At 43.6% G+C, this 27,867-nt stretch overlaps 1 protein-coding gene across 1 annotated transcript in view; it reads left to right on the forward strand.

Annotated features, from left to right (window-relative positions):
* Positions 1-649: 649 nt before the first annotated feature.
* The window catches only part of ICOS (inducible T cell costimulator), a 173,050-nt gene continuing 145,832 nt past the window's right edge, over positions 650-27,867 (forward strand). The window contains exon 1 of the mRNA XM_073541924.1: positions 650-776. Coding sequence (XP_073398025.1) covers positions 722-776 — 55 coding nt within the window. The 5' untranslated portion in view covers positions 650-721. The remainder of the gene's footprint in view (positions 777-27,867) is intronic.

Below are 27,867 nucleotides of genomic sequence, written 5' to 3' on the forward strand. Positions count from 1 at the left end.
CATTACTAATCCGTTAATAAAAAATAAAAACAAACACAGAAGCAAATACTTTATTTGAATAAAGTCTCCCCCACACTATCCCTCATTCGCCAATTTATTATCAAATACGTTCCCACACAGCTCCTCCAATGTAGTCCATATTCCCTGAATGCAGTTCCGGTGACTGTGAATAGCAATAAAGTACACACAGGCGCCGGGTAGTGACGACAACTCTCATCAGCGCCGCCAGCTCAACACTGCGTTTTTATGCTTTCAGAAGATAAATAAAATACACTGTTAGAAAACTGTAATTTTAGCAAGTATAATTACCAATAGTAAGTCATAGGTGTCATTAACTTGATGAATACCCCCCGAGGAAAAGAGAACGAAAATCCTGAAATAGAAAGTAGATAGGTTTGCTCTCCGTTATGTAACTTAATAATGTGTTTTTAAGAAGAGAAGACAATTACACTCTGTAGTAAATGGATGGATTTACAATAAATCAACACAGGGAAAATTTGCAAAGGAAACGTAAGTTTTCCACTGAAGTCACTTTGTTTTTGTGAAACCACATCAAGAGGCAAGGCATATATGCTAACTAAACCTTTCCGCTAAAAACATGTTTTACACAGGTTAAGTCTCTTACATCATTTCAGAGAAGAGCTAATCTGGGACTTTTTCTTTTTATCAGTTGTAACAATCCAAGATTTAAACAGATGACATCTTACATTTAACAGTCTTTATGATGAACACTTGTCTTGCTGGCTTCTTTCTGCTGATTTCATTACAGGTTTCTGGTAAGTCTTTTCTATGTTTCTATTTTATTTTAAACTGAGATAACATAATATAAAAATGGAATGTGGATCTATAGATGGTTAGTCGACTAATTGATAGCAATTGAAATTAGTATTCTAAAAATACACACTTCGGATAAGCACTCTTTGTGACCAGTTTAGTAGTTTGTAAGCTTTATGAAGCACTTCCGATGCAAATATATTTGTTGTGTGTGTGTATATGTGTGCCTATATGTATGGTTTATTTTTTTTATTAATTAGTCAACTAACAAGATACAAAATACATTTTTACCTTTTTGTCTCAAATAAAATATAATGTAGTATAAAATAAATCAAAAACATGTAATTTCAGTAAAATATTAGAGGTAATCCAAAAATACTTATACACTTGTTAGAACAAAATAAAAAAAGCCCATTTCTATTCTGCCATATTAGTTACTTTGTAGGATTATTTTAGTTTCTTATTGCTTTTAATTCTACTGTAGGATAAGTTTAAACTTAAAATTGATTCTAGAAGGGGTGAAATTTAACTAATGGGAGTTTCCATCCGTGATTTAAAAACAGCAACAAAGCTGTGAAAAATCTGTAAAAAAATTAGTAAAAAGCACTCTTGTAGATTGTAAGCTTGTGAGCAGGGCCCTCGCTCTTAATGTAACTGCTTAAGCTGTCTTACCATGTATTGAATTTATTGTCTGTATATGTCCCCACTTAATTATTATTATTATTTATTTATATAGCACCATTGATTCCATGGTGCTGTACATGAGAAGGGGAGTTACATACGAATTACAGATATCACTTACAGTAAACAAACTAACAATCACAGACTGATATAGAGGGGAGAGAGGACCCTGCCTTTTCGGGCTTTAATTGTAAAGTGCTGTGGAATTTCTTGGTGCTATATAAAATAAAATGATCATTATTGTTCAGTTGCTGATCCCCACCGCTTCCACTCTAACACTGGAATGGCCATGTGACTGCTGTATCAAGAATGTGACAGCTTTAGCCAGTGATTGGCAGCAGCAGTCACATATCCATATGGCCTGGACTGAATGTACAGAGACCAGCAACATTTTTCTATCATATGAACCTGTGTTAAAAAGTCATTTTACCTTATCCAGGGTTATTAGGCACTGAGCTAGGGCAGCAAATTGCACATTTATCCCAGGTTAAAGAAAGTCTAAATCATCATTAAGGCTATGTGCACATGTAGCAGAACTCTCGCGGAAGTTAGGCCGGGGTCACACTAACCGGCGCAAAATACGGTCCGTAGTTTACAGGCGTAATACGGATGAATGACCTCCAAATAGTGCTCCGTAGGTCATCCGTAAGCAAGGTGCAGTCGCGTATTTTGCGCATGTGAGCATCCGTATGTAATCCGTATGGCATCCGTATGCAATCCGTATGGCGAGATTTTCTCGCAGGTTTGCAAAATGGACATTTACCGGTTTTGAGGCCTGCAAACTATTTAAATCATTAGCCTGCACCCTATTTATTGGCTCAGAAACAGGTGGCTGCCTCCATTCTGTCCATTTGTGACCTTGCCTTCACTAGGTGTGTTGCTGTTGTATGTGCAACATGGCAGAGGGTCTGAGTTTCAATACAACTGAGCAGGTTCTCTTCAACTGGCTTTTGTCACGGCGCTTTGGGCAACCATACCCAGTGATAGTGGATCCGCGGAGGAGGAGACGCATGTGGGTGCATCCACTTTTGAGGCAACGACTCACAAGAGGTCATTTTCACCGCCTCTATTCTTCTCTGCGGGAGCATCCTGTCAAATTTTTCCAATACTGTCACATGAGCATTGCCACATTTGATCGACTCTTGGAGACAGTGCGCCCTGGGATAACCTTTCAGGACACAAGGATGCGCAAAGCTATATCTGCAGAGGAGCGACTTCTACTCACATTACGGTATGTACTACAAAACCACATTCTCTACGTTCATAATGTGTGGGCCAAAGTATGTATTTTTGGCTTATTGGACTAAGTTTAATGCCCTCATCTTATTCCACATATGTTTAAACTTAGAGACCAGAATATTAGGTCTAATATGTAGTGAATGTCACTTACTCATTGTGCAACCAAATATGTGTGTGCTAGTCTATCTCAATTCCTACCAAGTTTGGTCGGCATGTAAATGATTTTTTTTTTCCTTTCTGCATTCTAAAATTATCAATTTCTGTCGTTCTTCAGCTTCCTGTCCACTGGCCTGTCTTATGCCGCCCTCCACCATGAGTTTCTCTTTGGAAGATCTACCATTTCTGGCATAGTCAGGTCAACATTGTAACGCTGGTGTGTTTGTACTTTGCTTCCCCGGCGTTACTCTGCATGTCTGCATTAACCCTTTGCTCCTCTCCTCCTAACTAGCAGGGATACTGTTGCCTGTTACCGTTATGGATGCTGCTCAGGTCCCTGCCCCGCTGCATAGCCGTACATGCGTGCGTGGCTCAGTTGCTTTGCAAGACCACCCGCTGGTGCGGTCCCTGGCTGCTGCTGTGGAAAGCTATCCGTGGGTTAATAGGTCCTCTACATTGTGTATGGCTTACCACGTTTGTTCAGGCTTGCAGCTCTCGCCAGGTGTCCTCTGCAATGCTGATTTGTTTGACCTTGCTTAGGGTGCGCGCGGCCACACCTCCCCTGCTTTTATGAGGAATGGGTGTGTGCTACAATTGCTGCTCCAGCCTATTACTGTGAGCCAGCTGCTATATAAAGTTCCCTCCCCCTTTGGGGCATCTCCAGAGCTTCGCATTGAGTTCCTGAACCTAGCGATGTGAGTATGTGTGTTCAGCTCCTGCTCTGATTGTGATCAGTTCTGGGGGAGCTGTTGCTCTTTGTCCCCGTGTGAACTGTGTTTTGCCACCTGCCAGGAGGCAGAATATCCTGGTCCCTGTGTTTGTGTGGAGTCTTGCCTTGCACCTGTGTCTTGTTTCCTGAATCCTGGATCCTGGATTTGTTCCTGCACCTGACCCTGTCTAAATTGTGTCTTGTTTCTCCGCCTGCTCTGGGGGCAGTAATACCCAGATCGCCCTTCCTGGAGGTTGCATATCCAGCCCCGTCTATGTTGTGTCCTGTTCCCTGAATTCTGGACCTGCTCCTTTACCTGACCCTGTCTGAACTGTGTCCTCTGTGGGATGTTCCTGAGGTCCCTCCGTGTCTTGAACCCTGTGCCCAGTGACTGTGACTCTTTGCTACCTGACTTGCGGTGATTTAACCTGGGTTCATCTTGGAAGTAGGAGTCCGGTGTGTCCGCTGAGTTTCTGCCACTCTGTGCTCAGCTGGGGATTCGGTGCAATTCCCTGCCCGATCTAGTCCAACCCGGCAGGGTTTGCACCAGACCGCTGGGGTTCCTTTCTAGGTCGCTGCCAAATGACCGGAGCCTGATTACCGTGGCCTCTCGTCCGGAGCCTGATGACCACGGCCTGATGTCCAGTGTCTGACGACCCTTCCAGATGTGCTGTGCCTGATGTCCTCTTCCAGATGTCCGGATCCTATGCTTCTCTGCCCGATGTCCGGAGCCTGCCGATCGCTGCCAGTGGTCCGGAGCCTGATGACTGCGGCCTGATGTCCGGATCCTGTCAGTCGCTGCCAGATGTCCGGAGTCCGATGCCAGTGTGCTGATGCTCTATCTAAGATCCGAGTCCTGATGCCCTGCCTGTGTCCTGATGTCCAGTCTGTGTTCCTGGTATCCTGATGTCCGCGTTCCTGGTGTCCTGATGTCCGTGTTCCTGGTGTCCTGATGTCCATGTTCCTGGTGGCCTGATGTCCGTGTTCCTGGTGGCCTGATGTCCGTGTGCCTGATGTCCAGTCCGTGTTCCTGATGTCCAGTCCGTGTTCCTGATGTTCTGCCCGTGTCCCGATGTTCCGCTAATTCCCTGAGGTCCACCCAGTGATGACGTCCTTCTGGGATCGGTGTTTGATGTTCTCCTGCTGAGCCTGTGCTACGCCTGAGGCCTGAGAGAGAGGCCGTCCTAGTATGCCCGTGCCAGAGGATCCTGGACTGCATCAACCCGTGATGACTCCTGCCATCGTCTGACGTCTGTCCTGGGTATGTGTCTGATGTTCTCCTGCTGAGCCAGTGCTATGCCTGAGGCCTGAGAGATAGGCCGTCCTGATATGCCCGTGCCAGACAACCCTGGACTGCATCAACCCGTGATGTCCTCCTGCCTTTGTCTGTTATCCTGAGATGTGTACCCTTCCCTGATGTGCGGAACCGGGAGCCTTGCATAACTGTTTCGTTTCTGTACCATGTCTTGTTCAAGTAAACTTTGTCAATACCTGAAGTTGTGCGGTGTCGTTCTGCCTCCTCGTCCACATGCTCAGCTGCCACAGACCCCGGTCACTACTCTTCCCTAGTCTGGGTATGCCAGGGTCCCCCCTGTGGTCCAGTGGGTCCACATTCCGTTCCCACCTGGGATGCTCGCCCCACGTCGGCGTGGTCGGTCGACGTGGAGGCGCCGGCTTGGCCACGAACGCGGTCGCTAGTCGTGACAAACATGTATAGAAATCTGGACAAGACTCCATCAATTCGTCATGCCTGAGCCCAGGATGGAAGACTGGTTGAGGATATCAAGGGATTTTGAGGAGGAATGCCAGTTTCCAAATTGTATTGGGGCCCTTGATGGAAAACATATCCGGGTGCGTAAGCCGCCGAACTCTGGCTCCCAATTCTTCAATTATAAACAATACTCTTCTGTTGTATTGTTGGCACTGGCAGACCCTCAATACAAGTTTATAATTGTTGACATTGGGGTCTATGGAAGGACGGGAGACTCTAGAGTCTTCAATACTTCCATAATGGCTCAGCGGCTACGCACCAACCAGTTGGATCTACCAACACCACGCCAGCTACCAGGTTCCACTGAAGAATCAGTCCCTTATGTCCTTGTGGCAGATGAGGCGTTTCAGTTAATGCGCAATGTCATGAGGCTATATCCCCGCCACAACCTTGACCACAGGCGCAGAATTTTTAACTTCCGCCTATCACGTGCTAGGCGACTGGTGGAGTGTTCCTTTGGCATTCTTTGTGCCAAATGGCGGGTACTCCAGTCTGCCATTCACCTGAGTGAACAAAATGTTAATGAAGTTGTTAAAGCGTGTGGGGTTCTTCATAACTTCACCAGGATACATGATTGTTCCTCCTCTGCTGGTGTTGTGCGTAGGCCGGACAATGTGCGTAGGGTGAGACCACCTATCTACCCTCAACGTAGACCGCTCTCTGGGCTGAAAGTGCGTGATATTTTCACAAATTACTTTATCTCGCCTGAGGGGAAACTTCTTGGCAAGAGCATGCTGTGTCAATGTTATAATTTTGTTTTTTCTGTGTGTCTAAATATATATATTTATACCCCTTCGGATTCTATGACTGTTTCATTGCATTGGTAAGTGTATGTTATTATGCTGACACTGTTTTAGAGAAATCACACAGATACGTAAACTGTAGTAGACAAATTTTTACTTCTGCCTTTTTTTTGTTTTGTTTTAAAGGCAAGCATAATATTGCCATATGCAAACTATGGCAATGGGCCAAATTGCCCTTTTTCCATAATAAAACTTTTTTGAAAAGTAACATTTTCAAACAACCGAAAAAAATAAAATATGCAATATCAACATTGCTACATGAGAAAATTTCCCTACAAAGGAAAAAAGAGGTAGTCTCCAGCCCCAAAATTATTGCTAACAGATAACACTCACATTTCTTCAGAATGTTTTCCAATCATATTAATATTCCACCATGATAGGCAAGGCTACCTTACGCCTTTCAGACAGATATGACATGTCTGTACAAAAGAGAATATTTCACCGCGCTATACTGTAAAGTGAAAGGATGACAATACACTACTCACTTGCTAATGCCTAGGAAAGGCGTGCTGGCCTTAGTGAAGTAGTCACCTTTTTAGCCAGCTATGTATAGTAACAAATCAAGGCGAACAGCCTTAATAACATCACGCTCTCTGTATGTCTTAAAAAAAGTGGGTGGTGTGTTTTCATCCTTTCACTTGACCAGAATAGCATGGTTAAATATTCTGTGCTCTACACACATGTAATATCTGTCTGAAAGGCGTAAGGTAGCCTTGCCTGTCATGGTGGATTATTAATGTGATTAGAAAACATTCTGCAAATATGTGACTTTTCACCTTTTTAACAAAATTTGGTGATGGAGACCATCTGTTTTTTCCTTTTGATTGGTATTTGTAGCATCAGTCAAACCGCAGTGGACATCTCCTGGCATCAGACTGATTGTGTAAAGAGAATTATAAATTCTCATACGTTGGGGAAGGAGAATGCGGAAGAGCAGCCTGTGGTTGCTGCTGGCTACTGTGCCCAACATCGCCCTGTGTGGGGCCATACTGATGCCCATGATGTTGGAATTGTCCTGCCTCCTGTGAATGTTGGGGGTACTGGCCAGAGTAATAATGGGGAGGGGCATCTTATTGGCTGTGGTAGGCATGTGTCTCATACCCCCCAACATAGCCATATCATCCCCAACCAGGTTGGGACCAGCCTCCAACACTGGGTGTTAACAAGTGGCCATATTGGTGGGGTTGGCTAGAGGCAGACATTTGTGGCTGCTGTATTGAAGGTTGGGTAGTGGGAGGAAGGGGGTGAGGTGTAGGCCCACGTATTTGAGGATCCTCAGATCCTGCTTGAGCATGCATTTGTGGGGGGTGCCTAAGGCGCATGAGATTTCTTGGGGAAAGCTGCCACCTCTCAATATATTCAAATAATTCATAGGGCGTATTGGGGTATGTGCACGCATCAAGCAGGATCTGAAAACATCCTCTAATACGGAGCCTGACCTCACGGGAAAGGGCACGGAGATAATTGGCCAGGCTGCATGAGTATGCCTCCTCCCCATCATCACTATTTTACTCTGGCTAAATAATTTAGGACCCCAGTGTGCACATTAGTGCGGGTATCAGTGGCAGGTATTTGCCGCCTTCGGCTTCTTCCTCGCCGGGATGTGGCAGCAGGCTGTGGGAAGCCCCAGATGTGGCCAGTTGGGCTGCTGCTGATGTTGCCCTGCTCCTCTGCTCTTGCTGATGCTGCAGCAGCACCAGATGGTCCTGGTGGTGGGCTTTGGGGCGCAGGCAATGGCACATCCTGACTCGAATCTTCACCACAGCTCCTAGTAGGGGGAGAAGATGGGCCAGCCACCTCTTCCCCTGCAGACCCAGGAACGATGATGGGGTCTGTTTCTGAGCCAGTTCCTCTGTCCGTAAGGTTGGACTGAGTTCTGTTATGAAATAGAACAGAGCCAAAACTAAATACATATTTTTGGCCCTGTAAAGTATCTGTGTAATGTGGTGTGAGGTATCTACTTACGGTCTGAGATCCAGAATTGGGGCGAGGAAGGAGAGGCGGTCATAGTATATGTACTTTCTTTTCACATAGCCTGCATCCCCACTCCTGGACCGCTGCTGACGTTCCCGGCGGTATTGGTCCCGGATGCTTCGCCAGCTTCTCATGACATCTTCCACTGCAATGTGACAGGAAATATTGTCAAATTCACATATTTGATAGGTCAGATTTGCTACCAGTAGTCTAGGCATGGGGTCTTCTGGGGTGTGCTTTCTACCCATTGTGGCATATGTAATTGGGGCATACAGGCCAGATACACAGGGTCACAGCCTTCCCGCCTCTCTCCACGCTCCCGGCATCTTCCGGTCCCAGTAATCTTTTGCGCGAATGACCGCGAGAAGTCGCGCTCCCGCAACGTCATCGCGAATGACCGCGAGACGTTGCGCTCCTGCGAGATTGCGACATCATCGCGGTCATTCTCACAAAGGATTACTGGGACCGGAAAATGCCGGAAGCGTGGAGAGAGGCAGGAAGGCTGCACGGGACGCTGGAAGGTGAATATAACACCATTTTTTATTTTAATTCTATTTTTTACAGGGATATGGTACCCACAGCGTGGAGGACAGTCTTCTCTCCTCCAGACCGTGGGTACCATCCGCAAATGTTCTGCTTACTTTTCGCATGGTGGGCACAGCCACATGCGCAAAGTAAGCCGAACAATGCATTCCTATGTGGGCGGAATCGCCGCGATTTCGCTAAATTAATGAGCATGCTGCATTTTTTACCACAAAGCGATTCCACTGCGGAAAAAAGCGCAGCATTAGTACAGCATTGCGGAATCCCATAGGAATGCATGGGATGCTTATTTTTTGCGTTAACCGCCGCGAAAACGCAAAAAAAAATGCGACGTGTGAACGCAGCCTGAATTAAAGTTAAGGAGGATCTCTCCTCTACACTGCATCTCATAGTATATGAGTTTCTCAGTCTTTGCATACAACATACTGTATATAGATATCTGAACATCTGATAGATATTTCAGGCAGTAGAAGGCATTTAGATATAAATGAATGACATATTTTCATTATCCATTAATTTACTTCTTATTATATAAAAGATGCTAAGGGAAATATTAAATACATTTTCTTTTGGTGGCAGGAAAAAGAGAAGAAGGCAAAATTCTATTTAGGTCATTGTTTCTAATCCAATGTTCTTTTTATCTGGTAATGATTCAGTTGTTAAACGTTTAACACTATGTTCACACATTGTGTTTTACGATGTTTTTTTCTGCAGGAAAAACCTGCTCTCTTGACAGTAAAGAAGCTGCTTACAAAAAGCAGGTTTTGCACATTTTTGCTGTGGTTTTGCGGCGTTTTTTGGCATGGATTGTATGTGTCATTTGTATACAGTACATGCAATAAAGTTAGTTTCATTCACCAAAAGAGCAGCAAAAAAGAAAAAAACCCAGCGAAAGCATGGTTGTGTTTTTTTTGCAGCAATTTTATACTCCCCATTTGCTCTCTATGGTGAAAAAATGCTGCAAAAACGCTGAAAGAATTGTCATGCTGCAGATTTAACAAATGCAGCAGTTTTCTAATTTAGTCAGAAAAAAAACTATTGTGTGCATAAACTTTCTGTATTCTCATAGCTTTTGCTGGTATTGGAAAAAGCAGCTTTCAATTTGCATAAAAAACTCTGCATGAGTGGTTTGCATGTTAAAGACTGGGCCAATTTTTACAATTCTGACCCTTTATGAGTTAATAACTCTGGAACGCTTCCATGGATCCTGGTGATTCTGACACTGTTTCCTCCTGACTAGTGTTGAGCATTCCGATACCGCAAGTATCGGGTATCGGCCGATACTTGCTGTATCGGAATTCCGATACCGACTTCCGATATTTTTTCAATATCGGAAGTCGGCATTGGAATCGGAAGTTCAAAGTTGATTGACAGCCTGACGTCATCATGATGCGCGGTGTGTGGGCATCATGATGTGCCGTCATTTCGGGCCTTCCGGGGGTCTCTGCCGGCCTGCCGGGGGGCTGTGCCGGCCTGCCGGGGGGCTGTGCTGATGTCCGGGGGTCTGTGCAAGCATCGTCCGATGGGACTACAAGTCCCATCTGGCGATGCCTGCTACCATGACAGTGATTGACACATTAGCCAATGATGGGACAGTAGTAGTCCCATCATCCGGCTAATGTGTTAAATGTTAAAAAAAAAAAAAAACTACATACATACTACATGCATGCTACATACATACTACATACATACTACATACATACTACATACATACCACATATATACTACATACATACTACATACATACTACATACATACCACATATATACTACATACATACTACATACATACTACATACATACTACATACATACTACATATATACTACATGCATGCTACATACATACTACATGCTACATACATACTACATATATACTACATACATACTACATACATACTACATGCATGCTACATACATACTACATGCTACATACATACTACATATATACTACATGCATGCTACATACATACTACATGCTACATACATACTACATATATACTACATACATACTACATATATGCTACATACATACTACATATATACTACATGCATGCTACATACATACTGCATGCTACATACATACTACATGCTACATACATACTACATATATGCTACATACATACTACATATATACTACATGCATGCTACATACATACTGCATACTACATACATACTACATGCTACATACATACCACATATATACTACATACATACTACATGCATGCTACATGCTACATACATACCACATACATACTACATACATACTACATACATACTACATGCTACATACATACTACATATATACTACATGCATGCTACATACATACTACATGCTACATACATACTACATATATACTACATGCATGCTACATACATACTGCATGCTACATGCATGCTACATACATACTACATACATACTACATGCTACATACATACCACATATATACTACATACATACTACATACAATACATTCATACAATACATACATAGACATACAGTACATATAACATAGAGTAACATACTTACCAATACTTGTCACATTGTTCCCCGAAGCCATTGTCTTTTACGGAATAAATATTAACATAACAAACCACAAAAATACTCACCCACGATCCGAAGCAGTCCACGAGTGTGTCCCACGACGATCTTGGGTAGAGAACTGCAGCATCAGCTGTTGCTGCCGTTCTCTACGGGCTGCAGGAATCCAATGACGGAAGGTAGGTATCCTTCCGCACTGTATTTCTCCGCCACTTAAAAAAAAAAAGTCCCTAGTCTCACTTTATGCCATTGCTGCGTGCATGTAGTATATATGTAGTATGTATGTAGCATGTAGTATGTATGTAGTATGTATGTAGTATGTATGTAGCATGTAGCATGCATGTAGTATGTATGTAGTATATATGTGGTATGTATGTAGCATGTAGTATGTATGTAGCATGCAGTATGTATGTAGCATGCATGTAGTATATATGTAGTATGTATGTAGCATATATGTAGTATGTATGTAGTATGTATGTAGCATGCATGTAGTATATATGTAGTATGTATGTAGCATATATGTAGTATGTATGTAGCATGTAGTATATATGTAGTATGCATGTTGCATGCATGTAGTATATAGTATGCATGTTGCATGCATGTAGTATATATGTAGTATGTATGTTGCATGTAGTATATATGTAGTATGTATGTTGCATGTAGTATATATGTAGTATGTATGTAGCATGTAGTATGTATGTAGTATGTATGTAGTATGTATGTGGTATATATGTAGCATGTAGCATGCATGTAGTATGTATGTAGTATATATGTGGTATGTATGTAGCATGTAGTATGTATGTAGCATGCAGTATGTATGTAGCATGCATGTAGTATATATGTAGTATGTATGTAGCATATATGTAGTATGTATGTAGCATGTAGTATGTATGTAGCATGCAGTATGTATGTAGCATGCATGTAGTATATATGTAGTATGTATGTAGCATATATGTAGTATGTATGTAGTATGTATGCAGCATGCATGTAGTATATATGTAGTATGTATGTAGCATATATGTAGTATGTATGTAGCATGTAGTATATATGTAGTATGCATGTTGCATGCATGTAGTATATATGTAGTATGTATGTTGCATGTAGTATATATGTAGTATGTATGTTGCATGTAGTATATATGTAGTATGCATGTTGCATGCATGTAGTATATATGTAGTATGTATGTTGCATGTAGTATATATGTAGTATGTATGTTGCATGTAGTATATATGTAGTATGAATGTAGCATGTATGTAGTATGTAGTATGAATGTAGCATGTATGTAGTATGCATGTTGTATGTATGTAGCATGTAATTTTTTTTTTTTTTTTTACATTCAACACATTAGCCGGATGATGGGACTACTACTGTCCCATCATTGGCTAATGTGTCAATCACTGTCATGGTAGCAGGCATCGCCCGATGGGACTTGTAGTCCCATCGGACGATGCCTGCACAGCCCCCCGAAGCCTGCACAGCCCCCCGGAGCCTGCACAGCCCCCCGGCAGGCCGGCACAGCCCCCCGGCAGGCCGGCACAGCCCACCGGAGCCTGCACAGCCCCCCTGGCAGGCCGGCACAGCCCCCCGGCAGGCCGGCACAGACCACCGGAGCCTGCACAGACCCCCTGGCAGGCCGGCACAGCCCCCCGAAAGGCCCGTACAGACCCCAGAGAGGCTGTACAAGGGAAAAACAGGATTTTTCTTATTCCGATACCGGAAGTCCCATAGACTTGAATGGGACTTCCGGTATCGGAATCGGCGATACCGATACTTTTTTTTAAGATCGGCCGATCCATTCCGATCCGATACTTTGAAGTATCGGACGGTATCGCTCAACTCTACTCCTGACATATTGTATTTCATGATAGTGGTAACATTTCTTTGATACAACTTATGTTTATTTGTGAAACACGGCTGATCGCGTATGGCGTACTATTCCGTCCATGGGCATTAAGGCGCAGAGCACATGGACGGGATAGTACGTCGTATGGTAGAAAGGGGTTAATATTGTCTCTGAAACTAAAGGGGGTTTTACACATAGCGATATCGCTAGCAATATCGGTAAAACGTCACCGGTTTTGTGACGTTATAGCGATATCGCTAGCGATATCGCTATGTGTGATACTTACCTCCGACCGGCTCCCCCGCTGTCCATCGCTGATCGCGCGAGAATGGGTGGCTCCATTTCTCGTCATCTGCTTCCTGCTGGGCTTCCCGCTGTGACGACGAGCGACGCTGGACGCGGGCGGGAGGACGTCTGGATCGCTGTGTGTGAAAGGTGAGTATCGTGTGCTGCTGCATCGCTGTGAGATCTTTCTGTATGAAAGCTCACTAGCAATCATTTAGCGATGCACCAGCGATCCTGACCGGGTCGGATCGCTGGTCGGATCGCTGGTGCATCGCTAAATGTAAAAGGGCCTTACCTTTTGCCATTACAGGAGCATAAGATGCATGCTTCTTCTTACTGGGAGGCTTTAATGAAGACTGTTGATTCCTCCAATATAGCTTTTTGGGTAAAAGCTACCCTATTTTTTAGTACAGTAACCGCCCCACAACAATGGCCATGGGTTCTGTAAGGCTAATTTCACACCTCAGGTTTTCGGCGTCAGGCGCGATCCGGCGTCGTGCCGGAACGCCGGATCCGGCAAATATTTCATAAAACCGGATGTGACGGATCCGTTTTTCTGATGGATCCGTCTTGTTCTTGACAGACAAAACCGGATCCGTCTCATCCGGTTCATCCGTTTTTCGATCCGTTTTTCGACGGATTACGCCGGATCCGGTTTTTAAAAACACCCCTTGTGGCCTTCCGAACGGGATTGGCTACTGGAAAACTATATATAGCGTGTTCCTACAGCCCTTCTTTGACAGGTTGTAGAGGAGAAAGTGCAGGTTGGAGAGAAGAGCAAGTTACTGGCGAAAGATGGATGTTGTCATTGGAAATATTTTGAAGAATTTGGCGGATTTTACAGCGGAGGCGAATCGTTTGAGGGTGATTGTTCTGGAGAAGGAGAGAGCGAGACAGCAGCGCATCAGGCATCGTAGACGACGTTTGTGGATCCACCCCATCACAGCCAAGAGAATGACGCGTGGGGTCTATTCTACACTCTGCATGGACCTTCGACGAAACCCGGATAAATTTTTTGGATATGTTTGGATGAAAATGGAGAATTTTGATTACTTGGTGGAGCGCATTGCACACCTCATAAGAAAAGCGGACACCTATTGCCGCTTCTCTGTTTCACCCGCAGAGCGTCTGATGGTGACTTTAAGGTAAGCCACATTTATTGGATATGCTCGCATCAGAGCACACTTTCACTGCAATCTTGTTGGTGGTAGTTTGTATCTCCAAGTGTTATAGCTGAGTTTTGGTATGTAATGCTGTGATTTAAAACTAATTGATTGTTTTTTAATTCCCCACAGATTTCTTGCAACTGGAGAATCCCTTTCGTCACTGCATTTCCAGTACAGACTCTGGATTTCCACCATATCTGGAATAGTGAAGTACACATGCCGTGCACTGGGGGACTCCTTAGCTGAAGAGTTTTTACCAGAGCCCACAACAGAGAGGTGGATTGAAATTTCAGAAAAGTTTCAACAGATATGTCAGTTTCCCAACTGCTTGGGCGCTGTGGACGGGAAACATATCCGCATTGTAAAGCCAGCCGGATCGGGATCGGAATATTTCAATTACAAGAAATATTTTTCAATTGTCCTCATGGCCATCGCTGACGCGGAATACAAATTTATTGCTGTGGATATTGGGGCCTATGGCCGCTCCAATGACTCTCAAGTTTTCAAACTGTCTGCCATGGGGCGTAAACTGTATGGAAACACCTTCCAGTTCCCACCCCCTAGACCGCTGCCGCAAACATCTGGTCCACCTATGCCATTTGTCTGTGTAGGGGATGAAGCCTTCCAGCTGTCAGAACACCTTTTGAAACCGTACTCTAGCAGAGGATAGACAAGAACAAAACGCATTTTTAATTACCGCCTCACAAGAGCAAGAAGAATGGTTGAATGTACCTTTGGTATTCTGACAGCCAAATGGCGGGTCCTATTGACTGCGATCAACCTCAAGACAGAAACTGTGGACGAGGTGATCAAAGCTTGCGTGGTACTCCACAATTTTGTTATCTGCAAGGAACCCATTTCCATTGAGGACACCTCTGAAGAAACCACCTTGCAAGATTACCATGACATTACCACTAGAAGTTCTGTGACGGTTTCAGTAATGAGGGACAATTTTGCACTATACTTTATGTCACCTCAAGGCAGAGTACACTGGCAGGATGACAGAGTGTGAAAGATTTGTGCCCTTAACCAAACTTGTGTACCTTCTGTACCAACAGTATATACCTTTGCCAACCAAAGTTGGCTATCTTGTCATGGTCTCTATTTTTAGCTTTAGGCCACAGGTGTGTACCTGGTTGTGTTTTATGCAAAGTATTTCACCTTTTAACAAAAGTTGTGTACATTGTTAGGAAATCACCAACAATAAACACAACTTTTTAGGTGAAATACTTTGCTTCAAACACAACCAGGAACACAACTGTGGCAAAAAGCTAAAATTTACCCACAGTTATATACCTGGTTTTGAATACCTTTTTTACCTTTTAAATACCCTGTATTTAACCTTTTTTTTAAACATATTTCGCCGCAGAAAGAAATGACAGACAACCAGTGTAAACAATAATTTAACTTTTATTTAAAATATTTTTTTTTTGTAAACTGTTTTTAAAGTTAAAAAAACTTTTTTAATAAAGGTTTGAAACCAACTGGGCATTTTTATTACAAAACACATCATAAATCTGTGTAGTGTGGGGTGGAAATACTGCTGGAGGGGCTGCGGGACACTTCGACACTGGGAGTGTGGAGAGAGGATTGGGATCGTGGTGGGGAAGGAACAGTTAGAGGTGATGGTGTGGAAAAAGCTACAGAATGGGTGGACATGTGGGAGGCAGAAGAGGTGGTGGGCGTTGGAGTGGAGGGTTGGGCAGGGACTGTAGGAGCAGATGATGTTGATGGCAAGTTGTATGGGGAAGGAGTTTGGTACGGGGCAGGTTGCTGGAATTGGGGAGATGTCTGGTACTGGGGAGGTTGCTGGTACTGGGGAGGTTGCTGGTACTGGGGAGGTGGATGGTATGTAATAGGAGGGGGAGGATGGAAAGTGGCTGGAGGGGGTGCAGATGTAATAGGAGGGGGAGGATGGAAAGTGGCTGGAGAGGGTGCAGGTGGAGGAACTACTGGGGTGGGAAGAGGAGGTTGGGAAGTAACGTGCTGGAGAGCACTGTGGCATGAATGCATTACATGCATCTGCTGGGTAGGAGATAGCGTTTCCATGCGCTCCACAACAGACCTGAAAAAGGTGTGGTTTGGCGAAGATCTTGCTTCTGAATGCATGGTTTGCAAAAGTGTCTTCACCTCCAGAATGCTGGAGTTGATCTGCTGAAAGCCTGCGGAGATTTGCTCTGACAAGACTTTGACAGTTCTGGAAAGATGCATTCAGATGCAAGAACTCTGGCGCATAAGTCTTTTCCTGACCCCTCTGCCGCTGCCGTCCAGGACCCGCAGGTGTACTAGAGGTGGCAGGGGCAGAAGGGTGGGGTAAAGGGAAATCGATCTCCTCACCAGCAGCTTCATGTAATGTAGGCGGCCACGATGCTCCTGTGCTGGTGGATGGGACAGATGGGTCAAATGTGTGGGAAGGCTGGGAAGGTGCAGATGTACCGGGGCGGTCGAAGTGTCCCTCGGTGCCGGTCTCCTCAGGGATCGCCTCAGAAGGGTCCAATCGTGCAGGCTCCCGAGTGCTGCTCACCGTGCTGTGGAATAAAGAGAAAAAAAAACAATTAAAATAGTGACATGGTATGGCCCTGGCTGAAAAAAAAAAGTTACATCTAAGGCTAGTTTCACATTTGCGTTTTTTTTCGCAGTATTTTAGCGCTAAATAGCGCATGCGTTTTTTTTTCCTATACTTTGCATGGGATGCGCTTATGTGCGCATACACATGCGTTTGTACGCGTTTTACCGCGCATGCGTTTTTTCGCGCATGCGTTTTTTTGCGGTATGCGCTCGGGCGCACAAAATGCAACCTGTTGCATTTTTTGGTGCGTCCGACTTGCCTCAAAAAAACGCATGTGCGCGCAATGCGTTTTTTTACAGCAAGACACCCATTATAGTCTATGGGTGCGCATATGTGCGCATTGGCATGCTTATGTATGCGTTTTTTTGCACATGCGTTTTTTTTTGTTAACCATGGAATTTAGGGGTTTGGGTTAGAGTTAGGGTTAGTTAAGGGGGTTTAGGGTTAGGGTCAGGGTTAGGGTTAGGTTTAGGGTCAGGGTTAGGGTTAGTTAGGGTTTAGGGTTTGGGTTAGGGTTAAGTATGGTTTGGTTAAGGGTTAGGGTCAGGGTTAGGGTTAGGGTTAGGGTTAGTTAGGGTTTAGGGTTTGGGTTAGGGTTAAGTATGGTTTGGTTAAGGGTTAGGGTCAGGGTTAGGGTTAGGGTTAGGGTCAGGGTTAGGGTTAGGGTTAGGGTCAGGGTTAGGGTCAGGGTTAGGGTTAGTTAGGGTTTAGGGTTTGGGTTAGGGTTAAGTATGGTTTGGTAAAGGGTTAGGGTCAGGGTCAGGGTCAGGGTTAGGGTTAGGGTCAGGGTTAGGGTTAGTAAAGTCATGGTTTGGGTTAGTGTGAGGGGCCTCCTAATGTTGGAAAAAAACGCAAACGCGGTAAAAACGCACTAAAAATGCATACAAACGCATAAAAACGCTGCTTTTTTTCATGCATGCTCATAAAAATGCTTGAAAAAAAACGCAGCAGTTGTATGCTTTTGTATGCGTTTTTTCAATGCGTTTTTTTGCGGGAAAACGCGCTGCAAAAAAAAGCAAGTGTGAAACCAGCCTAACATTTTTTTTCACATGTGGTGTGTAATATTTACCTTCTAGTGACCATTGTTTCCCGGAGGAACGACAGGGCTTGTGCGTACTTGTACTTGCTCCTGCGTCCTCCAGATCCACTCGGGGCCCGCATCTCTTTATTGAACTCCTTCTTGAAACGATCCCTCACAGACCGCCACCGCTTCACAATTCTGTCCCCTGAAACGAGAAAGGAGTGGTTAGTATACAACATCAGTGTTTCCCAAACTCCAGTCCTCATGGTCCCCAGGGGTCATGTTTTCAGGATTTCCATAGTAAATAGAAATCCTGAACACATGATCCGTGGGGACCACGAGGACTGTTGTTCGGGAAACACTGGTTTACATCAAGCAACCGGTACTGTATATACTTACGCTCTTTAATCTGGGCCCGAGCATCGAGGTCCTCCCAGCGGTCCACAAGGAGCGAACAGATTTCCTCCCAGAGTCGCCGGGTAACGATCAGGTCAGCGTGGCGGCGGTCAGCCATATTCCAGAGCGGCTCCCTTTCTCTGACGAGATCGATGAGGTGGTCCACATCGATTCCTCCATCCTCACCGTCAGAGTCGGGAGCACACTGTGAAGGCTGTTAAAGAAAAAGACAAAAATAACATAATTAGCCTCCACAAAAGAAATGAAATAAAAAGTGCAAAAAAACAAAGCAAAAATATTTATACTTACACGCTGGTGACCGCCGCGTTGCTGTCGCCGACGACCCTGGGAGGCACTGCGAGGACCTCTTGGCCGAGCACCAGATTGGGAAGACTAGAGAAGAAAACAAAAAATGTTATGTCTTTGGATGTAGGCATTTGTTTGCTGTGTGTGGTCTGCAGAACATTGTTTTCTATGTGTTGTGTGTAGTGTGATGTTGTGTTTCTGCGTTTGATGCCAAAAACTTACCAATTGTGAGCCCACTCCAGGTGTCTGTCCACCCCTTCCTTCTTCTTCTGGGAGCTCCTCTTCATCTTGTGATTCCTGTTTTGAAATAAAAGGCAATGAATAGACATATATTACAGAGATGATGGATTTTGGAAATAAAAACTTACCGTCAAACGCTGACGATGCGAGGGAGGGCTCCCAGAAGAAGATGTGCTGTCTTCCTGCTGGCCAGACTCCATGCCTGTGGGTGGTGGTACTGCTGCTGCCAGTGCTTCCAGTGCTGCTGCTTCTGCATCTCTTGGGCGGCTGTTGAATAAAGAGAAACAAAGGGGCAATGAATATCTTGATATTCCATGGCCCTAGTTTGGAGGAATGGGGGATTTGATAATTTCCGTCTCTCATCTGCTGCTGGACTCCCCTCCCGTTGTTCAGCATGCTGCTCCATTTGGGGTGGTGGTGGTGCTGATGGTGCTGCAGTGGTCTCCTGCCTTGTCCTGCGCCTGGTTGCTGTCTTGGGTGCCATGTTGGGTGTGGCTGAGGGTCCCACTGTCTTGCTTTTATATATGTGTCTTGTGGGCAGAGCTACTGAGCATGCTCAGACCGAAAATACTGGATCCGGCGCATTGCGGCGCTCATAGGCTTTCATTGTGTGAAAAAGCCGGACGCGCCGGATCCGGTGTGTCCGGCTTTTTCGCCGGAGACAAAAAACGTTACAGTAGCCATTTTTTCCAGACGCCGGATTGAGACACATTGCCGGATCCGGCGAATACCGGATGAAACGCAGGGCCATCCGGCGCGATCCGGCGCAAATGCAAGTCAATGGGGGGAAACCGGATCCGGCATTGCATTTCGCCGGATCCGGTTTTTGTCAAAAGCGCCGGATCGCGCCTGACGGCGAAAACCTGATGTGTGAAAGAGGCCTAAGTGAAACTCAAAGTCTGCTGCCCAGATTACCGAATGGGTAGTTATAAGTTGGTCAAATATATGCAAGACACTGTTGGAAACTGGAATGTAATAAAAGGGATCTGTTCATATTCTTCGACAAGAGAAACAAGGACATTTCCATCCCAGACCATAGCTGATATTATTGTTGGTAACTGGAAAAAGAGCATGCAGGCCCCACCGCTGACCCAAACAACACTTGCTACCACATGCTTACATTTGATTGAAAATAAAGATTCAAATGATGCATATTAACAAATTGAATCTATTTTTGCACTTCATTCAGTACGAAGACATATAAAAATACAGCAAAATAGTAGCACTAACTAAATGGGTGCAATATTTTCCCCAAGGAAACTGGCAAAGTAGAAGATATAAAAAATATAATAGAAGAATGTGTAGTTCACCATCTCAGCTTAGTCTCTCCTGGCACAACCCAATTCCCATCTTCTTCTGCCAAGATTTGAAGGCTGGTTGCATCCTGCAAATGATGAAATAATAAGGAGGCATTAATTGATTTTTTTTCCCAAAATTCACGAGCTCAAAATCCATGTAAAGGTCCTCATTGTCTTGTGATTCCCGACAATAAAATTAAAATCATCTCAACAAAAAGGACATCAAATCCAATCCAGGTGTGACCACCCACTCAATCTGACAATTTAGGGGAATTCTGAAAGTGTGCATAGTGAACACCGTCAAGATTCACCAATTAACTAAATACATTCCCTATAGATAAATATAAACATATCATAATGCAAAAATTTAGCTCAAGATAGGAAAACATGGTTAATATACCTTTCCTTCAATCTTATTTATTGCATATAGAAAGCAAAATGGAGGCACAGTGGCAACCAAAAGTTTTGCATTTTTTTAATTTGTAATTCTGTATGGTTGTTGTCTTGCCATTTTCCTGGTGAGGAATTGAAAGAGCAGGAAGTCGTCATCATGATAGAAATTCATTTTAACCAAAATGCTTTAGAGTATAGGTATGGTCATTTAATTAAAGACAACCGACTGCCAAAAGTTTTGCATATACTATTTATTGTGCAAGGAGTTTGTATGTTCTCCCCGTGTTTGCGTGGGTTTCCTCCGGGTTCTCCGGTTTCCTCCAACATTCCAAAGACATGCTGATAGGGAATTTAAATTGTGAGCCCCATCGGGGACAGTGATGATAATGTGTGCAAACTGTAAAGCGCTGCGGAATATGTTAGCGCTATATAAAAATAAAGATTATTATTATTGTTCACAATATAGAGAGCAATTCATTTGTTACAATGCCATAGCATAGTATTTTGTAGCATAACCTCTGGCTTTAATTACTGCACCACACCGACGGGCATTGCAGCCACTAGGGTATTCAAGACATCTGGAGGAATCTTGCTCCATTCCATTTACTAATCTGCAAACAATGTATCTTTATTACTATGGGTACAGGCCCCCACTCGTTGCCCTAACTCATCCCAAAGTTGCTCTATAGGGTTTAAATTAGGTGATTGGCTTGGCCATCACAACAGGCATACATTTTTCTTTGTTAATCAATTTTTTGCTAAATTAGATGCTTGCTTAGAACCATTGTCTAGCTTGAATTTAAAGCCCCTGCATACTTTGGTTTTACCATTTGGCAGCATTAAATTCTCCAGTATATCCTTGTACATAGTAACAGTCATATTTCCATCAATTCTATGCATGGCCAATTGCAGATGCAGAAAAGCAGCCCCAAACCATGAAATTGCCACCACCATGTTTCACTGTAGGTTTTTGCCATTTTTCACCATCATGTTTTCCAATTGGGCGGTATATATAGTGCCTGCCATCACTATCAAATAGATTTAACTTGGATTCATTCGACCACAACACCTTAGATCCATCTGTCTCTTTCTATTGACTGTGTTCTTAGGCAAATGCATTCAACCCTACTGCTCTTAGCCGTCACGCCACAGTTTGGCAATTCACTTTGACCCCATATTCTTTGCTCATTTCATGCAAAATCTGTACAGCACTCTTATGGACATCAGATACTGAGTTTTTCCTTAATAATCTGATCAACTTTGGATGAAGTTTTCTGCTGTCATCCACTTCTAAGTTTCATAGCCTTATTTTCTTTTCTTTATTATACTGTATGTGACACTACTCTGAGAGCAGTTGAATTTCATAGCTACTTCTTTTATGACTTTTGCCTGACTTCACTCTGAGAATAATAAGCTTCCTGACATCAGGTGATAAATTTGGTTTTGTCTTTGCCATGTTTTAACCAAAAAACACACGCACAAAAAAATGTAGGCGCAATTTGACTACCCATGACAAAATATGCAAAACATTTGGCCCAGCAAATGTTGACAACTAACACAAAGGGATAAAACAATTATTTGCTTCCAGTTTACTAAAATCACCAGGAACTTGTCATCACAACAACCAGACAGGAGTAATCACACTTTTTAAAAAAGCAAAACTTTTCGTCACCACTGTATATATAAAGAATTCTCCTGCATCCCCTTTTCCTTTTTCTTACAAGCTTGTGTCTGACTTTAAGACATCTGACAAATAAATAAGCCTCCAACCTATTACTAGCCTCGAGCCCCATTCATGAACTGTCAGATGAAATGAAAGAAATAAAAAGGTTTTAGATTTTATAGAAAATTTCTAGATGACTACAGTGGGTACAGAAAGTATTCAGACCCTTTTACATTTTTCACTCTTAGTTTCATTGCAGCCAAATGGTAAATTCATTAATGTACACTTTGCACCCCATCTTGACTGAAAAAGCAGAACTGTAGAGATTTTGGGAAATGTATTAACCCCTTACCTACAATTGACGTAATATTCCGTCCATGTGACCATGGACCTAATTACCATGGACGGAATATTACGTCATCGCGATCAGCGGCGCCCACGTGGTGAGCGCCGCTGATCGCGGCCGAGTGTCAGCTAATTATCATAGCTGACACCCGGCACAATGTGTCAGGGGCGGTCACGGACCGCCCCCGACACGTTAACCCCTTGCACACCGCGATCAAACGCGATCGCGGTGTACCGGGGGTTAAAGGGAAGCATCGGCAGGGAGGGGGCTCCCTCCGTGCTTCCCTGAGCCCCCCACGGCAGCGCAATGTGCAGCGCTGCTGCGGGGGACTCCCTTCCTCCAGGCCCCCGAATCCAAGATGGCGACGGGGGCCTTCGGGGGCCTGAGGAAGCTGGCTTCCTCAGTGCCTGCAAAGCGCAGGCATGAGGAAGTCTGCAGCAGTGCCTGTGACAGATCGCTGATCTGTCACAGTGATCTGTGATGTGACAGATCAGCGATCTGTCACAGGACAGTGATGTCCCACCTGGGACAAGGTAATAAAGTTAAAAAAAAAAAAAAAAAAGTGTTAAAAATAATTTAAAAAAAAATCGCTAAATAAATTAGTTAAAAAAAAAAAAATATTCCCCAATAAATCCATTTTTTGAAAATAAAAAAAAAACAAAAAACAATAAAAGTACACATATTTGGTATCGCCGCGTCCGTAATGACCTGCCCTATAAAACTGTCACATTAGTTAACCCCTTTAGCGAACCCCTTAAAAAATAAAAATAAAAAACGAAGCAAAAAATAATGATTTATTATACCACCGAACAAAAAGTGCAATAACGCGCGATCAAAAAGACGCATATAAATATCCATGGTACCGCTGAAAACGTCATCTTGTCCCGCAAAAAACGAGCCACCATACAGCATCATCCGCAAAAAAATTAAAAAGTTATAGCTCGCAGAATAAAGCGATACAAAAATAATTATTTTTTATATAAAATTGTTTTCATTGCAAAAAACCGACAAAACATAAAAAAACGACCTAAATGAGGTATCGCTGTAACCGTACTGACCCGAAGAATAAAAACGCGTTATCAATTTTACCGCACGCGGAACGGTGTAAACGCACCCCCCAAAAGAAATTCATGAAAAGCTGGTTTTTGTTCATTCTGCATCCCAAAAATCGGAATAAAAAGCGATCAAAAAATGTCACGTGCCCGAAAATGGTACCAATAAAAACGTCAACTCGTCCCGCAAAAAATAAGACCTCACATGACTCGGTGGGTCAAAATATGGAAAAATTATAGCTCACAATATGTGGTGATGCAAAAACTATTTTTACAATAAAAAGCGTCTTTTAGCGTGCGACAGCCGCCAAACATAAAAACCGCCATAAATCGTAAATCAAACCCCCCGTTATCACCCCCTTAGTTAGAGAAAAATAATAAAACTAAAAGAAAATGTATTTATTTCCATTTTCCCGCTAGGGTTAGGGTTAGGGTAGGGTTAGGGCTAGGGTTAGGGCTAGGGTTAGGGCTAGGGCTAGGGTTAAGGCTAGGGTTAGGGTTAGGGCTAGGGTTAGGGTTAGGGCTAGGGTTAGGGTTAGGGATAGGGTTAGGGCTAGGGCTCAGATTAGGGTTAGGGGTGTGTTGAGGTTAGGGTTGGAGTTATAATTGGGGGTTTCCACTGTTTGGGCACATCAGGTGCTCTCCAAAGGCAACATGGCGTCTGATCTCAATTCCAGCCAATTCTGCGTTGAAAAAGTCAAATGGTGCTCCTTCCCTTCCAAGCTCTGCCATGTGCCCAAACAGTGTTTTACCCCCACATGTAGGGTATCAGCCTACTCAGGACAAATTACAAAACAACTTTTGGGGTCCAATTTCTCCTGTTACCCTTAGGAAAATAAAAAACTGGGGGCAAAAATATAATTTTGCGGAAAAAAATGTTTTTTTTATTTTCACGCCCAGGCGTTATAAACTTCTGTGAAGCACTTGGGGGTTCAAAGTGCTCTCCACACATCTAGATAAGCTCCGTGGGGGGTCTAGTTTCCAAAATGGGGTCACTTGTGGGGAGTTTCAATAGTTTAGGTACATCAGGGGCTCTCCAAACGCACATGACACCCGCATACCAATCCATCAAAGTCTGCATTCCAAAACGTCACTACTTCCCTTCCGAGCCCCGACGTGTGCCCATACAGTAGTTTTCTCCCACATATGAGGTATCAGCGTACTCAGGACAAATTGGACAACAACTTTTGGGGTCCAATTTCTCCTGTTACCCTTGGGAAAATAAAAAAATGGGGACTAAAAGATCATGTTTGTGGAAAAAATACGATTTTTTTATTTTCACGCCCGGTCGTTATAAACTTCTGTGAAGCACTGGGGGGGTTCAAAGTGCTCACCACACATCTAGATAAGTTCATTAGGGGGTCTAGTTTCCAAAATGGGGTCACTTGTGGGGGGTTTCCACTGTTTAGGTACATCAGGGGCTCTCCAAACGCAACATGACACCCGCAGACCATTCCATCAAAGTCTGCATTCCAAAACGTCACTACTTCCCTTCCGAGCCCCGACGTGTGCCCATACAGTAGTTTTCTCCCACATATGAGGTATCAGCGTACTCAGGACAAATTGGACAACAACTTTTGGGGTCCAATTTCTCCTGTTACCCTTGGGAAAATAAAAAAATGGGGACTAAAAGATCATGTTTGTGGAAAAAATACAATTTTTTTATTTTCACGCCCGGACGTTATAAACTTCAGTGAAGCACTGGGGGGTTCAAAGTGCTCACCACACATCTAGATAAGTTCCTTGGGGGGTCTAGTTTCCAAAATGGTGTCATTTGTGGGGGGTTTCTACTGTTTTGGTACATCAGGGGCTTTCCTAATGCGACATGGTGTCCGATCTCAATTCCAGCCAAAAACGTCAAATGGCGCTGCTTCCCTTCCGAGCTCTGCCATACGCCCAAATAGTGGTTTACACCCACATGTGGGGTATCTGCGTACTCAGGATAAATTGCACAATATCTTTTAGGGTCCTGTTACTTTTGGAAAAATAAGAATTGAGGGTGAAAAGATCATTTTTGTGGAAAAAATATGATTTTTTAATTGTACTGCTGTACGTTATAAACTTCTGTGAAGCCCTTGGGGGTTCAAAGTTCTCACCACACATCTAGATAAGTTCCTTGGGGGGTCTAGATTCCAAAATGGTGTCATTTGTGGGGGGTTTCCACTGTTTTGGTACATCAGGGGTTTTCCAATCGCGACATGGTGTCCGATCTCAATTCTAGCCAAAAACGTCAAATGGCGCTGCTTCCCTTCCGAGCTCTGCTATGCGCCCAAATAGTCATTTACACCCACATATGGGGTATCAGCGTACTCAGGACAAATTGCACAAAAACTTTTAGGGTCCTGTTACCCTTGGAAAAATAAAAATTGTGGGTGAAAAGATCATTTTTGTGGAAAAAATATGATTTTTTAATTGTACCGCTGTACGTTATAAACTTCTGTGAAGCCCTTGTGGGTTCAAAGTTCTCACCACATATCTAGATAAGTTCCTTGGGGGGTCTAGTTTCCAAAATGGGGTCACTTGGGGGGGTTTCCACTGTTTAGGTACATCAGGGGCTCGCCAAACGTGACATGGCGTCCGATCTGAATTCCAGCCAATTTTGCATTGAAAAAGTCAAACGGCGCTCCTTCCATTCTGAGCTCTGCCATGCGCCGAAACAGTGGTTCCCCCCCACATATCAGGTATCAGCGTAGTCAGGACAAATTGCACAATAACTTTTGCAGTCCAATTTCTCCTGTTACCCTTGGTAAAATAAAGAAAATTGAACCTGAAGTATTTTTTTTGTGAAAAAAAGTTAAATGTTCATTTTTTTTAATATTCAAAAAATTCCTGTGACGCACCTAAAGGGTTAATAAACTTCTTGAATGTGGTTTTAAGCACCTTGAGGGGTTCAGTTTTTAGAATGGTGTCACTTTTGGGTATTTTCTATCATATAGACCCCTCAAAGTGGCTTCAAATGTGAAGTGGTCCCTAAAAATAAAATGGTGTTGCAAAAATGAGAAATCGCTGGTCAAATTTTAACCCTTATAACTTCCTAGCAAAAAAAAATTTTGGTTGCAAAATTGTGCTGATGTAAAGTAAACATGTGGGAAATGTTATGTATTAAGTTTTTTGTGTGCCGTATCGCTGTGATTTAAGGGCATAAAAATTCAAAGTTGGAAAATTGCGAAATTTTCAAAATTTTCGCCAAATTTCCGTTTTTTTCACAAATAAACGCAAGTTATTTGAATGCAATTTTACCACGAACATGAAGTACAATATGTCACGAGAAAACAATGTCAGAATCACCAGGATCCATGAAAGCGTTCCAGAGTTATGACCTCATAAAGGTACAGTGGTCAGAATTGTAAAAATTGGCCCGGTAGTTAACGTGCAAACCACCCTTGGTAGTGAAGGGGTTAAAAAAGAAAAACTGAAATATCATATGGTCATAAGTATTCAGACCCTTTGCTCAGTATTGAGTAGAAGCACCCTTTTGAGCTAGCACAGCCATGAGACTTCTTGGGAATGATGCAACAAGTTTTTCACACCTGGATTTGGAGATACTCTGCCATTCTTCCTTGCAGATCCTTTCCAGTTCCATCAGGTTGGATGGTGAATGTTGGTGGACAGCCATTTTCAGGTCTCTCCAGAGATACTCAATTGGGTTTAGGTCATGGCTCTGGCTGGGCCAGTCAAGAATGGTCACAGAGTTGTTCTGAAGCCACTCCTTTGTTATTTTAGCTGTGTGATTAGGGTCATTGTCTTGTTGGAAGGTGAACCTTAGGCCAAGTCTGAGGTCCAGAGTACTTTGGAAGAGGTTTTCATCCAGGATATCTCTGTCCTTGGCCGCATTCATGTTTCCTTCAATTGCAACCAATCATCCTGTCCCTGTAGCTGAAAAACACCTTTGTAGCATGATGTGCAACCACCATGTTTCACTGTTGGGATTGTATTGTGCAGGTGATGAGCAGTGCCTGGTTTGCTCCACACATACTGCTTAGAATTATCACCAAAAAGTTCTATCTTTGTCTGATCAGACCAGAGAATCTTATTTCTCATAGTCTAGGAATCCTTCATGTGATTTTTTTAGCAAATTCTGTGTGGGCTTTCATATGTCT

Source organism: Dendrobates tinctorius, unplaced genomic scaffold, assembly GCF_039654945.1.
Source record: "Dendrobates tinctorius isolate UK_male_01 unplaced genomic scaffold, ASM3965494v1 ptg000125l, whole genome shotgun sequence".
Lineage (NCBI taxonomy): Eukaryota > Metazoa > Chordata > Amphibia > Anura > Dendrobatidae > Dendrobates > Dendrobates tinctorius.